Below are 13,814 nucleotides of genomic sequence, written 5' to 3'. Positions count from 1 at the left end.
CTATAAGATAAAAGTAAATTCAGCTAACAAGTAAACTCAGCTCGGCCAAGATTCTCTCATACCTTGCGTGTCAAGCACACGACTTGCCTCGTGCAATGCTCATGCTCTAACCGCCACGCCCACATGCGGTCACAAAAGAACATGGTATTTCAATGCATTGCATTGTGAGTACGGATCGATTTGTAAATTTGGGACTCGCATGGCCTACGTTGCATGCTCATCACTTTTTCACCGATAAGTCAAGGACCCTGGAAAGATGTAGGGTAAAACCCCCAAAAGGAGTCCACCTAACTTGGCATGGTTTGATCTCTCTCCATGTTGGATGGAATCAAGCAGCAACGTGCTCATTGAAACGCTCTTCTCGTCCAAATAGAATCCGCAGCAAAAGGCGCAGCTTTAGTTGTGGAGCGTAGCAAATACGCTGGCAGAAAACTTCTATTGTGTGTATCAAAACTTGGGGTCCAAAAAGGGCAGCTGCAGCCCAACATCAGGATGCAGTATATACTGCTGTAAACCACCATAAGCACTCGAGATTTTGTGTCTTTTTACTGGAGCATTGACCTAGGGGCCAGTTGCGTCCTCCCTTTTTGGGGGCAGGCTGCTGCAGCTTTCTATTGGGGTTTTACCCTAGAGAGAACAACGGTACACCGGAATCTCGAACTCACGAGCTGGAGCCTGGTAGCACAGGAACTAATCGAGAGGTAAGAGCTATCTCGAGCAAGAACTGTACCCGGAAGGATCTACAAGGACGTAGTGCTCTCTCTCTCTCTCTCTCTCAACCAGACCCCCAAACACCCCCCCCGAACACAATCACAATCTCATTTCAAAGCTTTCTAATAGCAGTTTACAAGAGGAGAGGCCATGTCTATTCTTACAGATATGCATAAGCGCTAGACATCGGTAGAATAAAGATTGCAAAGCAACAACATGCATCTTCATGGAATAAACCAATTCTCGGTATAAAATTGAGGACACGCATCTAAAACAGCTGCAGGAAGAAGCCTGACAAATGTCATTTCCTTGCCTCTTTCTGTGCCATCTGTTAAGCAACATATTTTACATCAAACCCATATTTCTGGGTAAGCCTATGATTACAGCTCCATCAGCTATTTGCTGACATTCAAGCTGGTTACCCCCACCCACTTTTTTTTTTGGGTAACCCCCCCCCCCCCCCCCCCCAACACACACACACACACACACACACACAAAATGAAGCAGGGTCATCCAATTTTCTTCGTGAGAACAACTCCATGTATGGAAGGTCCGATCTCAATCTAAAGGCTGCACAAAGTTCAATTTGCTTTCACCAACCCACTAAGCTGTCATCCCTTCAAGTCATCAATCCTCAGCATTCCACACAACTACTAAGCTGCCATACCTTCAAGTCATCAATCTTCTGCACTCCACACACCTATAGCTGCATCCGGGGATCACAAATCTTCATACTTGTGGCAACTTGAACTCCTCTGGATGTAATGATAAAGGAAAGTCAGGTAACTCCGGAACCTGACTCAGAGGCCTGTAATCGATTCATGACGACACCACAAATCACTGGTGATACCAAATTACACGTTCATGATTGGTTGTGAGCCACATGCACACCACATACCACACTTGCAACGCTCATACAGGATCAAGCTCAGAAAAGAATACCACTTACTTTTCTCGATGGACTACATCTCTATAGCTTCTTGCTTTGCTCGAAAATTCCCTTGGAATTCTCTCTGACAAATACTTCATAGCACCCCATACAGGAGCAGGCCTGTAGAACAAAAGTCCCAACAGCTCAACACTCTTTTCTTTCACTGTTGTACAGCGATGTCTTATAAACATTTTCAGTGGAAAACCTTGTCGTCGGAGATGCTGAGCAAAAACTTTGAGAAAGCTTCTGACTCTCCTTCAGGTATCCATTTGCAGTCTTGAGGCATAAGACGGCCTTTGCATGTGTACCATCTTCACTTCCTTCATCCAATATAAGTCCATGAAAGTAGAATGCCGCTGCCTGCATACAATTTACAGACAGATAACTATTTCAAAGGAATGAAAAGCATGATGGCGTGATCTCATCACGTGGACATCAACCTTCTTGCACAAATACCAAAAGTTGCCTAGCTTGAAGTCCAAGGTGTATGGATTTCTTCACATAAGCATCAGTCTATTTATAAGTATGCCCAAATAGGCATAGTCACAAATAGACTTGCAGAGTTGTATGATAGGCCTTTCACGCAGTGAGTTTCAATATTTATGCAAAACTTGTCCTTAGCACAATGAGTTTTGAGTAGATGAGAGGAAAAGTTTCATAAACTTTTGCAAAATAGCAACGTTTATGAAAAGGAACGGGTGACTTTCTCTAAGTAAAATACCTAATTAAAGCAAAGAGACCTAACCCTCTAGTATTGGATAACTTACATAAATGGCTTCAAACAAAATACTCGGCGACCTTACAATACGCACTTGCAGATTCTAAAAGCAAGAGATCATTCAAACTTCAACCTTCCCTTCCTCCAGCGGACCACATTTTCCTTATCCTTTACTTTTAAGCCTCTAGGATCTCGATGGTTTTTGAAGGAATGTTTTATTTTTCTGAAATTGGGTAAACCTACCTAATACTTATTCAAAGATTCCCTCAATAACAACAAAAATGATACGCTAGTCTCTGCACTCAAGTGACGGGCAATGACAAAGCACGTAGATTTGCAACAATATCAACTAAACGTGAGAAGGACGGATACAACACAGAGAGAGAGAGAGAGAGAGAGAGAGAGAGAGAGAGCAAGGACACTTTAAAGAGAAAAGAAAGCTACAGGGAAAATAAAGGAGAAGAGAAACACAAATATACAATGTGAAGTATATGGACCACCTCTTTATATGGACACAAAAGTTCTTTTGACTTTCCACCTTCATATGTCTTTTGACTTCCCCCCTATATCTGTCGTTTCATTTCCTAAACTCACCCTTAACTTACGCACTTAATATGTTTTGAAAGACTTCTTATTTTTCCGAGATTGGGGAGACCTAATCGGAGGTTCTATAACTAAAAGGTCATGCGCCTGAACATAACACTATTTTTTAAGGCTCCTTTAGGAATTGTTTAAGATAACACTATTTTAAGGCCTCCTTCAGGAAATGTTTAGGATCAGTTATGAAACTCTACCGTGATGCCCTCCAAAAACCCGAGCACTCATGACCATGCATGAGGCACAGTTATTTGATAAAAGTAACAGTTAACTATGCTTGGTAATGACCACTCCCTTAGGCTCCAGTATGCCCACCCACCCTGAGGCTACTATGCTGACCATGTGCTTTTAGCACAGTTGCTGCTGATCATGTTCTCAATTTAGTTTGTCACTTATGGGCCGGGTGTTGAAGACATTGTCAAAGAGTCAACAGAGAGTCTTAGTACACGCATTGAGAGCCATCCCACAAGTGAGGTATTCTAAACTCTAAAAAGAAGGATTGATTCCCAATGTACACAAGTAGTAAGCTTGCAGTCAAGTTCTTGCGTATTTTTGCGCATGCTCCTTTCCTAGTAATGTTGTTTCGTGTGGTGTTTAATCATTTCTACCACATCCTGTGGCCGACTTTGTTCAATGACAACAATATATCTTGAGGGCAGCTACTGAACCCAGGTAGATCTAGGGTCCAATCGCTCTGTGATCCTAAACATACAAACCTAGAAGACATGATCCTCTATGCAAGGCAGTAGTAGTATATCCACAAAATCAAATCAACTCTCCACAAGACCTTATTAGCTACAATTTCAATAACACTTGAAAAAAAATTCTCAAAAAATCAATCACTTAAATTCTCTTTCATCACCTTTGCCTCAGCCAGTTTCCAGTTAACGAATAGGCAATGCTTTCCTCCCCAAAGACCTCCAGCATTGAGAGCTGACAGATTCTCATGGGCCTGGAAAAGAAGCACGTGTTAAGTTACTGGTCTTTGCACTATCAAGGCAGCAGACTCTTTAAAGGCTTGAAGCTCAATTCTATAACCTTTTGCAAATATTTTACTTGCTCACAGGCTAACCTACGTTTTACAGCAAGGGTAGCCTTCATGTTGTCAATGGCTAGCCCTAGTTGTATCTCGACCACCTGCAGAAACAAAGGCACCTTAAATTTCAACGACAAAACACCTTATTTGCTTTCCACAAATGTGGAAGTTGAAAGCCCTTACTTGCCCAAGCGCTTGCATAGAAAGAGCGTGTAGTACGTCTTCTTTCAAATCAACTGGCAACTTTGCCCTGAAATGGAAGAAGCCATACACAATAAGAAACTGTTGCTTTCTTTCTCATGCAATAAACGCAAGAAAAAAAAACCACACCTTGATTCTTGGGAAAACTCCGGTATAATAAACTTCATTGCACATTCTAAAATTCCAGAAACCTTCAAAAAGATATCAATAGCTCGTTTCGTCCTTTCTGCCGGGACAAAACATAATAATAACCCAAACATCACAAAAAATAGAGCCGAAGGCAAGCAAGCCTACTAATCCCACATGTTACCAACAGTCAACCCAAACGCAAGCAAGCACAACACAAACTGCACAAAACGAAGCTCTCTTTCATAGCCAGAATCAGGTTTCAGAACTTCAATTTTACCCAAAGGAATGCACAAGAAAATAAAACCCAGATGCTCTCAGTTAATCATATGCCTCCCTCAGTATCGTGAGGTTATACTGGTGCTCATGCCGCCAAAATCCAACCCCCGCCTCTCTACCTTCATTACGATTTTTAAAAGACAAAATTCATACAGATTGCGGTCGTACCACTAAGAACCTTTCCTCCCTCCTTTCAAAATCACTCCTACAAATATCATACAGAGGGTGAACAGTTATGATGGTCACTCAAAAGACCTTCTGAGGTCGTCGCTTGATAGCCAGTCGATGCTAGCAATAAGTTTGCTTGAAACAAACCTAGTACTGCCATAGCATGTAGTACTGACAGCACCTCATAATGCACATCTGAGATTGAAGTCTCCTGTTCATAAACAGCCCAATTGTTAGTAAAGTAATGGTACAAAAACGCAAAACAAGAAAACAATGCAATGGTTGTAGGGACTCAAAGGAGGAGTACCAGTTGTGAGTCTTCTTGATTCTTCCACGCAAATGCCACTGAGTGTACTAATTTACTATCTGGAAAAATCACACTAAAGCTCAACGTCATGAGTGCAATTGGAAAGGACAAATCTATTGAACAAGCTAGGGGTGCATACCTTCTTTTGCCAAACTAAGTAACACTAGCAGATAATCTGCCAAAGCCTGCTGAAGATCAGCAACATTGTTCCCATCTACTCCCAAAAAGAAAAGTATAAAGAAGTCACAAAGTCTGTCAAGCCCTCTCATTACTGGTAAGGGCCAGTAAGCAAAAACTGATATTGGTGAAAGTTGGAGAATGCAGTTAAAAACAGCATGTAATGCATCAACACGGGCAACACAATCGCTTCATTCCAAAGTTGCAAGAGCTTTGCTTTATATAATAGAGGAAATCAAAGGCAGTGTGGGCTGTACCATGTTGTGTAGCAGACTTCCATCCAGAACTCTGCTTTGTTGCTCGGCTTGTGGCCTCTTCCTCTACAGCAAGTGTAAGAGTGATGACATGACTTTGGCACGCCAAAAGCTGCTGGATACTGTGAGGGGAGGCAAGCCCTCCCAGCCTGCCAGAGAAATCTATTGTTTGTGAGGGAGAACGCAATCCGGGGAAGAAAACAACAATGGGCAACACCAGTTGAGCTTCGTCCTGTGCATCCCCGTCATTTCTAGCTGAGGAAAGTAAGCAACCCATGACTGCGCACGAGAAAGTGCAGCCAACACAAAGTGAGGAGCAAATAATGTGAAAGATCGAACAAAACAAGGAAAAATTGCAGTTAGCTTACCAGAATATCCAAAATTAGACGCAAGTCTCTCAAATGCGCAAACTATGCGGAATGGTACGTCAATGAAAGTTTTGCAGCAGCTTTGGTATGGCTGGTGCATGTGCGTGGGCACGTAACTCCGTATGGACAAGTCTGTGCGTGAATGAGTTAGGTCTTTCAGCAAAATGCGATGGCTAGTAGCCTAAAATTCAGAAAGATGGGAGCTGTGCGTGTGTGTGTGTGTGTGTGTGTGTGTGTGAGAGAGAGAGAGAGGGAGAGAGAGACGCTGCAGCCTGCGTTACTAGGCCTACCTACAGTGTGTGCGTGTTCTTTCGCGTTGGCTCCAGCAGCAGGCGGTTTGTGTGAAATACAATCGTGAAAGGAACTGAGGGATGGGGCGACATTCTGGAGATACGTGTTGGCGAGATACCTTGTAAGCAGCCACTCTCTCGTCCACACGTGTCCGCACTTTTGCTTGACACCATTTCTTGCACGTGAGCACATACCCCGATCTTCCCAAGCTTTGCAAGTCAAAAGATGGCATAGTTCTCACGCCAACTTTTACCAACTTGTAGACACCCTCATGTGAGTCATCATCCATTTTGACCCTTTTCCTATGTGGATACATCCTCCCTTCTAAGTTCTCTCCCTCTCTCTCGAAAAGCTCTTCTCTAAGAAAGAGAAGGAAATACCAACAACCTTTCTAGTGAAGAAGATCTATTGTGACTTATAGTCCACATCGAACGTCACTATATTTCACTCTCTCGCCTTTGCTAGTAACGATTTGTATGAGATAGGGAGCATGGACATACACGCATACTTGGATTAAAAGAAATCAAGTATTCAACAACCCACAACCAATCGATAATGATTGCTTGCATTCTTTATCTATGTGGGAAGCACAATGCACATTACCAAATGCTCACCCAACTTTGGCATCTAGAAAGATGTGTAAAGCACGAAGGGAAGCATTGTTGTGATTACTCGGCCTAAACTGTGGACGTTTTTTTAGAACTTGTTTACAAAGGGAAAGAAGCTCTCCTAAAGCAATTGGAGAAACTGATACTCTCCATGGACATCATACATGAACATATTGAAAAGGTGGTTGACCAATATGCCAAGATAACACCTAGTTTTGAGCTAATCATAGATATTAGCATGTTGGTACTTATGCTCTTTGTAAGCTAGCCTTGTCGTGAGGAGCTGGTGGATTGGAATGTGTATTGCTATAAAAGTTTGACGAAAATATGTATTGAACGTAGGCATCGCTTGATGCGAGCCCCATCTCACCAGGTTGTAACTAAACGATCTTTTTTTCAATACAAAAATTCTTTTGTCTATTTTCAAAAATCGACACCCATTCTGTGAGAGTCTTACCCATAACAACTGCAATATGGTAATATCTAAGGATTCCATGTAGATATCTAAAAGAGACAAACCAAGGCATGAGGAAGATGATTGCATTGTCTACAATTAGCTTACAAAGTACTAGTCAAAGATGCCAAATTCAAGTGAACTAAGAATCATAGCCACGTGCATAAAAAGTATCCTTACCATATGACGCCATAGATTTTGTGAATCTTATACACGTAACCAATAGCAAGTGCTCACAAACTAAGACGAAAAGCGAAGTCTAGAAAAAGATCTTGTGTAAATTACATTTAAAATAAGCTTAGCTTAACACAATTGAGGAGCATGCCAATAAGATTCTTCGATAAATTTAACAATTAAACACAATAGAGCATAGTCCTCAATTGAAACATATAGTGGGTGATTATGTTATCACATGCTACATTTACATACATTACGAGTAAGCTTCATTGATACATCTAACAATTAAATACAATAGAACATAGTCCTCAATTGAAACATATAGTGGTTGATTATGTTACCAAATGCTACATTTATTTACATGTACAATAATAGTAACAATTGATCAAACACAAATCTCATGAAACTCTTATGATCTGTATTTTGCTCCAAACATTTGGCATTCTCTCGAGTACTAGTGGTTAAAGAGAAAGGGGAGAGAGAGTTTCACGGACACAAATCCTAGACCATCTGCATAATGATGGATGAACTTTTTTGGCAAGCATTGCTTGGCCAACGTTTTTTGTCTTAAGGCAAGCTCTTCTTCTCACTATCTTTAAAGGCTTCATATACATGACAAGAAAACCATGTGAAAGCATACCAAATTGAACTACATTTTGATCAAATGCCATTGTTCAAAATACAAGTCACACTATTTATTTCAACAAAGAAAGCATTTTTACAAATCATAAGGTCCTATGACTACCTATAATCAAGCTACTATTGTCATTAAATATCTAATATCTAACCAACCCAAATGATTTTCTCATATTAAACTGGTCATTTAATGTGGGATAATAAATGGGAACAAGGGTTAGAATATAGACATGTGCTTACGGATCTATCTCAACACGGGGCCAATGGTAAAGGGGTCCAAATGAGAGATGGTCTTTCAAAGAGCAAGGTTAACCCAATGGAGCTTAAAAGACCTTAGAGTTAGCTTCAATAAAGACCTCCAATGGTTAGTGTTAAAAGTCCTTTGACCTTAAGCAAGTTAGGCTGAGCTTGAGGTGGGAACCCGACCTAAACTTGTCTTTGACCTTAGGCAAGCTAGGGTTGTGCTTGAGGTGGAAACCCGACCTAAACTTGCCTTTGACCTTAGGCAAGCTAGGGCTGAGCTTGAGGTGGGAACTCCACCTAAGGTGCTTGTCATGCTTGATGACTAAGGTACTTGAGGTACTTGTCATACTTAATGAGGAAGTTGCTTGAGAAGCTTCCTATGCATGGGGGGTAAGATGCTTGAGTCAAAAAGAGACCCTACACACTTAATGAGGAAGTTGCTTGAGAATCTTCCTATGCATGGGGGGTAAGATGCTTGAGTCAAAAAGAGACCCTACACACTTAATGAGGAAGTTTCTTGAGAAGCTTCCTATGCATGGAGGGTAAGATGCTTGAGTCAAAAAGAGACCCTACACACTTAATGAGACAGTTGCTTGAGAAGCTTCCTATGCATAAAAGTCCCAAAGTTAGGGAAATCTTTGACCTAACCTTCCACTCACCCAAGGAGCACCCCTTTTCTAAAAGAGCACATGGGACACATGTTAGACTCTCACTAAGCTTAGCCACATGATGTGCTTGAATGCTATTGGTTGATGCTAAAGAGGGGTCCAATGAGCTTCTACTTCCACCCAACAAATATCTAGATATTTTCAAGCTCTCTCTCTCTAAGGGGTAAGGAGGACACTTGTCAAAAGACTATCCATGTACTGGACTGCATGCTGCATGTGATTGGCTAGGAGGAGAGGGGTCCAATGAGCTTGCAACATGTAGGAAAGTCACCACTCGCCCAAAGCAAGGAGGGGGGGTGCTAGGGGGATACACTCCACACACACTCATTTGCGAGGGCATTCTCACTTGGTGAAAGTTGAGGAACACCACCTCCTTCTCCAAGCTTGTGAGAAGTGAGAGCCTACATCAACACTCTTGGCTATGGAATGCAAATCCAACCAAGAGTCATGCTTCAATGCTTAAGCTCGCCATCTTCTCCATCTCCATTACTATGCTATTATGTATTCTAGCAAGAAGAGTAATGATAAGTGAGGAACTATTTCTTTCTCCTATGGAATGTTTCTTCTTCCTCTTTCCTACCCTCATTCCCTGCTAGCTCTCTCCACCTTCAAAGGTGTTTGAGGCCTTGGGACTGAGGCTTGGGATAGTTAATGCTTTCTACAATTTTATGTTATGCTTGTGATGCATGAAGATTTCCATCTTCATTGCATCACGTAGGTCACAAGGAACACAAAGATTGTATTGTACCAAGTCTCTCTTGATGGGAGAAATTATAATACAAATGCCTATTGGAGTGGGTGCCGGCTCCATATGAATCCGGTCTTCAACTATTGTCATGTTCTCTAAACTCTCTCTCTTGCAAAAGTATTGTTCATGCCAAGTTAACTAAGTACCATGTTTATGTTGCTACCGTCAATTAAGTTCACCCGCTATGCTCACAAAGTAATCTTTCAAAAATGCTTCACCTAATTTCCTAATTTTGTTGCTCTCAAAGTTCATAGGCCATTTACATTACATTGGTATCATAGCATTTGGTTTCTCTTTTCTTGCTTAAGAAGAGAGGTCCTTAAGTAGCCTATTAATGGTTGTTTTTGTTAATTATATTAGGTAAGTGGGTCTGGGATCTATTATCGGTTTTGTTGAGCCACTATGTGGGATATGGTGCACACCTCGGGAGCTTTGGTCTTAATAATGGAGTCATTTTAGACTTGCCTACGGCTTTACCGTTATTGAGCCATAAGAAGTCCGAAAGGAGCTACCCCTCGGCAACTTCGCTATCTTAGACTCACTCCACTACTCTCTATAATTAACCAATTCGAGCCGTGGGTGTAGATACTTAAGTGCCTATTTTCAAAGGCTAAGAGGAGTAGCAACTAAGGTTTTGAATTGCCGAAGCATACACTAAGTAAACATATAAGTTTAATTAACATGGTTGACAGTAACCAAGAGAGTAGAATGAACATTGATAACTTTGATTTTGCACATGAAGGTGCCAATGATGATGCCCCCATGTTTGTTAATTATCTTGTCACTAGGTTGCAACAAGCTATGGGCAACCCCACTTTGCAAGCCGAAGTTACTCAACAGCTTCGTGCTTAAGGGATTTCCTTTCCTCTCCAAGAGTAGATAGAGCTTATGAGGCCTCTTGAAGAGGCCCCCAAAAGAAGACTCTCTCCCATATAAGAGGAGGAATCCAAAGATCAAGAAAGCAATGAATCCCTAAATTCCTCCGAAGATGTGGCTCCACGAAGAAGGCGGACTAAAATACCGTCAACTCCTCCCAAGAGGAAAAGGTTAACCCATAGTCTTTCTCCTCGTCACTCCAAAAGAGAAGAGAGGAAACCAAGGAATAAAAGGGCAAGAAAGAGGTCACCCTCTTCTCCTTCTTCTTCACCTTCCTCCTCTACCGATGAAAGCTACGGCTATTCTCCTAGAGAATATAAGAGGGTAGGGTATCACAAATCTTACCCTGCATGGCGAAGGTCACAAAAGCTCAAGAAGTTCAAAGACGGAGGAAAGAGTATCTCTTTTCTCACCTATGATGGCACCTTTGGTGCTACCGACAAAGTATTGGCCTTCATCCAAGAATTTGATGCGGCCTTTGGAGACGAGGGCTTCACGGAGTCCTCCAAGCTATACCATGTAGCTATGCACTTCCAAAAATCGGCTCGTCAATGGTGGGCTAGCCTTCGTGGCAATGGCGAAGCCCCACAGACATGGAAAACTCTACTAGTTTCCATCATGAAGCACTTCCTTGCAAGAGATTCCAAGGACAAAGTGCTCATCGAATGGTGGAGTTTAAGGCTTCTCTCTCAAGAGTCTATCCACAAATATGTGGACAAGTCTTGGGATTTACATCTCAAGGCTACTGTCTTTCAAAAGATAGACTTTGCTGAGCAAAAACAACAATTCTATGCAGGATTACCTGAAGAGATGGCCGAGTAGCTTCGGGTTGTAGTACCTCTTCTTGATCTTCGATTTCTGGAGGGTCTTCAATAATTGGTTCATTTGGAGGCTCTCCTTTGTAGGGCTTGAGTAGGCTCACATGAAAAGCATTGTGTATGAGCCAATGGCTAGGCAACTTGAGTTGATAAGCCACCTTATTGATTGGCTTCAAAATTTGAAAGGGACCATAGTATCTTTTTGCTATTTTAGCATAGTACTTTTGATGGCCCGTAGGATTTTTGCCCGTCGTTTGCCTCAATCGAGCCTTAGGAAACTTAAGTAAGACCAAATCATTTTCTTTGAACGTTAAGGCCCTTCTGTGCTTGTGAGCAACAGTTTTTTTCCGTAGGTTGGAGAGGGATATAGCCTCCTTAATCTTTTGAAAAGATGCTTGCACGTCACGGCTATACTCATCAGCAGCGAAGATCTTCCTATGTACTTTAAGTAGCAAGGGACTTTTAGGTCTTTCCTCTATGATTTCAAAAGGTGCTTTTCTCGTAGAAGTATGGATAGTATTATTATACGCATACTCTACAAGAGGTAAGTACTTTTCCCATTGTGAGAGTGGATCTACTTCTATAACATAGGTCTTTAGTAGATCAAGAATCGTAAGATTGGCTATCTCACTTTGGCCATCCGTTTGTGGGTGATAGGCCGAAGAGAAATTCAATCTTGTACCTAGATTTTTGAAGAGACCTTTCCAAAAATTACTGTTCATTCTAGGATCTCTGTCTGACACGATGGATGTTGGCAATCCATCATGTGTTTGAAAATCTATGATATGAAGAGAGTTTCCATTTGGTGTGCCTTAATAGTCTTCTTGACAAGGATAAAGTGTGCTTGCTTGCTAAACCTATAGACTATTGTCCATATTTTTGTATTCCCATGGATAGATTTTGGTAATCCAAAGATAAAATCCATGGATATACTCTCCCATGTTGAATTAGGAATTGGTAATGGATGGAGTAATTCAGGTTGCTTCCCTCTATCATACTTGGTCTTTTGGCATACCACACATTTTGAAACATACTTTTGTATGTCCACTTTCATGGTAGGCCAATAAAAGTACGTTTCTACTTCTCGAAGAGTAGGTTGAATGCCTCTATGCCCCGCATAGGTAGGAGCATGGGATTCATACATGACTTTCTCACGAAGAGAATGCGTAAAACATAGCCTATTGCCATGGAGAAGATAACCATCCTGCAAGGTGAATGGTTCCTCTTTCTTACCCAAAGCAAGGGTTGACATTATATCTTTAAATTCAGGGTCAGTAGCATACTCATCTATCAAAGAAGATAGATCATTGTGAGTTGCTATTGACACAGCATTAACTTTTGGTCGTCGTGAAAGTGCATCATCCACTTGATTGTGCTTACCAGCAATGTGAGCAATGTGGAAATTAAATTGTGAAAGAAAATTTGCCCACCTCATTTGTTTGTCGGAAAGCTTTGTTTGCATCATGAAGTACTTGAGACTTTGATGGTCTGTTCGTAAGATGAATGGAGTCCCCAATAGATAGTGTTTCCATGTGTCTAGGGCATGTAGAACAACTAACAGCTCTTTCTCATAAATACCTAAGACCCGTTCATCCGTGTTGAGCCTTCGGCTCTCATATGCTATGGCATGCCCTTCTTGAAGCAAGACTGCTCCAAGGCAATCACCACAAGCATCACATTGGACCTCAAATGGCTTTGAGAGATCCGGAAGCATAAGGACTGGTTGGGAGATAAGTTGCTCTTTGAGCTTGTCAAAAGCACTTTGCTCCTTAGCAGTCCATGAATACTTAACGTTTTTCTTTGTTAAGTCATGTAATGGTCCTGCTATTTGAGAGAATTTTTCTATGAAGCGTCTATAATATACACACATACCAATAAATCTTCTTAGCTCATGTAGATTCATTGGATTAGGCCATGCTTTTATTACCTCCAACTTTGATGGATCCATACGGATGCCATCTCGAGAGATAATATGACCTAAGTATTGAATCTCTTGAAGGAAAAATTCACTTTTCTTTTGATTGAGAAAAAGCTTATTCTCCCTTAATGCTTGAAAAATTACTTGGAGATGTTGTTTGTGTTCCTCCAAGGAATTGGAGTAGATGATGATATCATCAAAGAACACTCTAGTGAATTTGCAGTAGGGTCTAAAAATTTTCTCCATTAAACGATTGAATGTAGCTAGTGCATTAGTCAAGCCAAAAGGTATGACTAGATATTCATAAAGGCCAAATGTGGTACGAAACGCGGTCTTTAGGATATCTTCATTCACTATCCTTATTTGATGGTAGCCACTTTTAAGGTCAATCCTACTGAAGTAGGTAGAGCCTTGTAGCTGATCAAATAGATGTTCTACCCGAGGTATGGGAAATATGTTTTTGATAGTGATATGGTTTAGTGCACGATAGTCCACACACATGCG

At 41.3% G+C, this 13,814-nt stretch overlaps 1 protein-coding gene across 2 annotated transcripts; it reads right to left on the bottom strand.

Moving 5' to 3' along the window:
- Positions 1-932: 932 nt before the first annotated feature.
- On the bottom strand, positions 933-6,228 carry LOC147458806 (uncharacterized). Of its 2 annotated transcripts, XR_015187798.1 has the most exons (13): positions 5,874-6,228; positions 5,509-5,784; positions 5,214-5,288; positions 5,075-5,133; positions 4,855-4,978; positions 4,324-4,420; positions 4,177-4,243; positions 3,996-4,094; positions 3,820-3,909; positions 1,848-2,002; positions 1,661-1,762; positions 1,379-1,519; positions 933-1,281 (listed from the first exon to the last, which is right to left on the bottom strand). XR_015187798.1 is itself a non-coding variant. In XM_086510242.1 (12 exons), exons 1-12 carry the CDS (start codon positions 5,971-5,973, stop codon positions 1,441-1,443), a joined length of 1,323 nt encoding a protein of 440 aa, XP_086366368.1. In that variant the 5' UTR covers positions 5,974-6,228; the 3' UTR covers positions 933-1,440. The 2 variants fall into 2 exon arrangements, 1 of the variants encoding a protein (XP_086366368.1); XM_086510242.1 differs by having other exon boundaries at positions 933-1,519.
- Between the last annotated feature and the right edge of the window lie 7,586 nt (positions 6,229-13,814).

This window comes from Adiantum capillus-veneris, chromosome 4 (genome assembly GCF_014529385.1).
Source record: "Adiantum capillus-veneris isolate H3 chromosome 4, ASM1452938v2, whole genome shotgun sequence".
Lineage (NCBI taxonomy): Eukaryota > Viridiplantae > Streptophyta > Polypodiopsida > Polypodiales > Pteridaceae > Adiantum > Adiantum capillus-veneris.
This window is presented reverse-complemented; position numbering and strand designations above follow the sequence as displayed.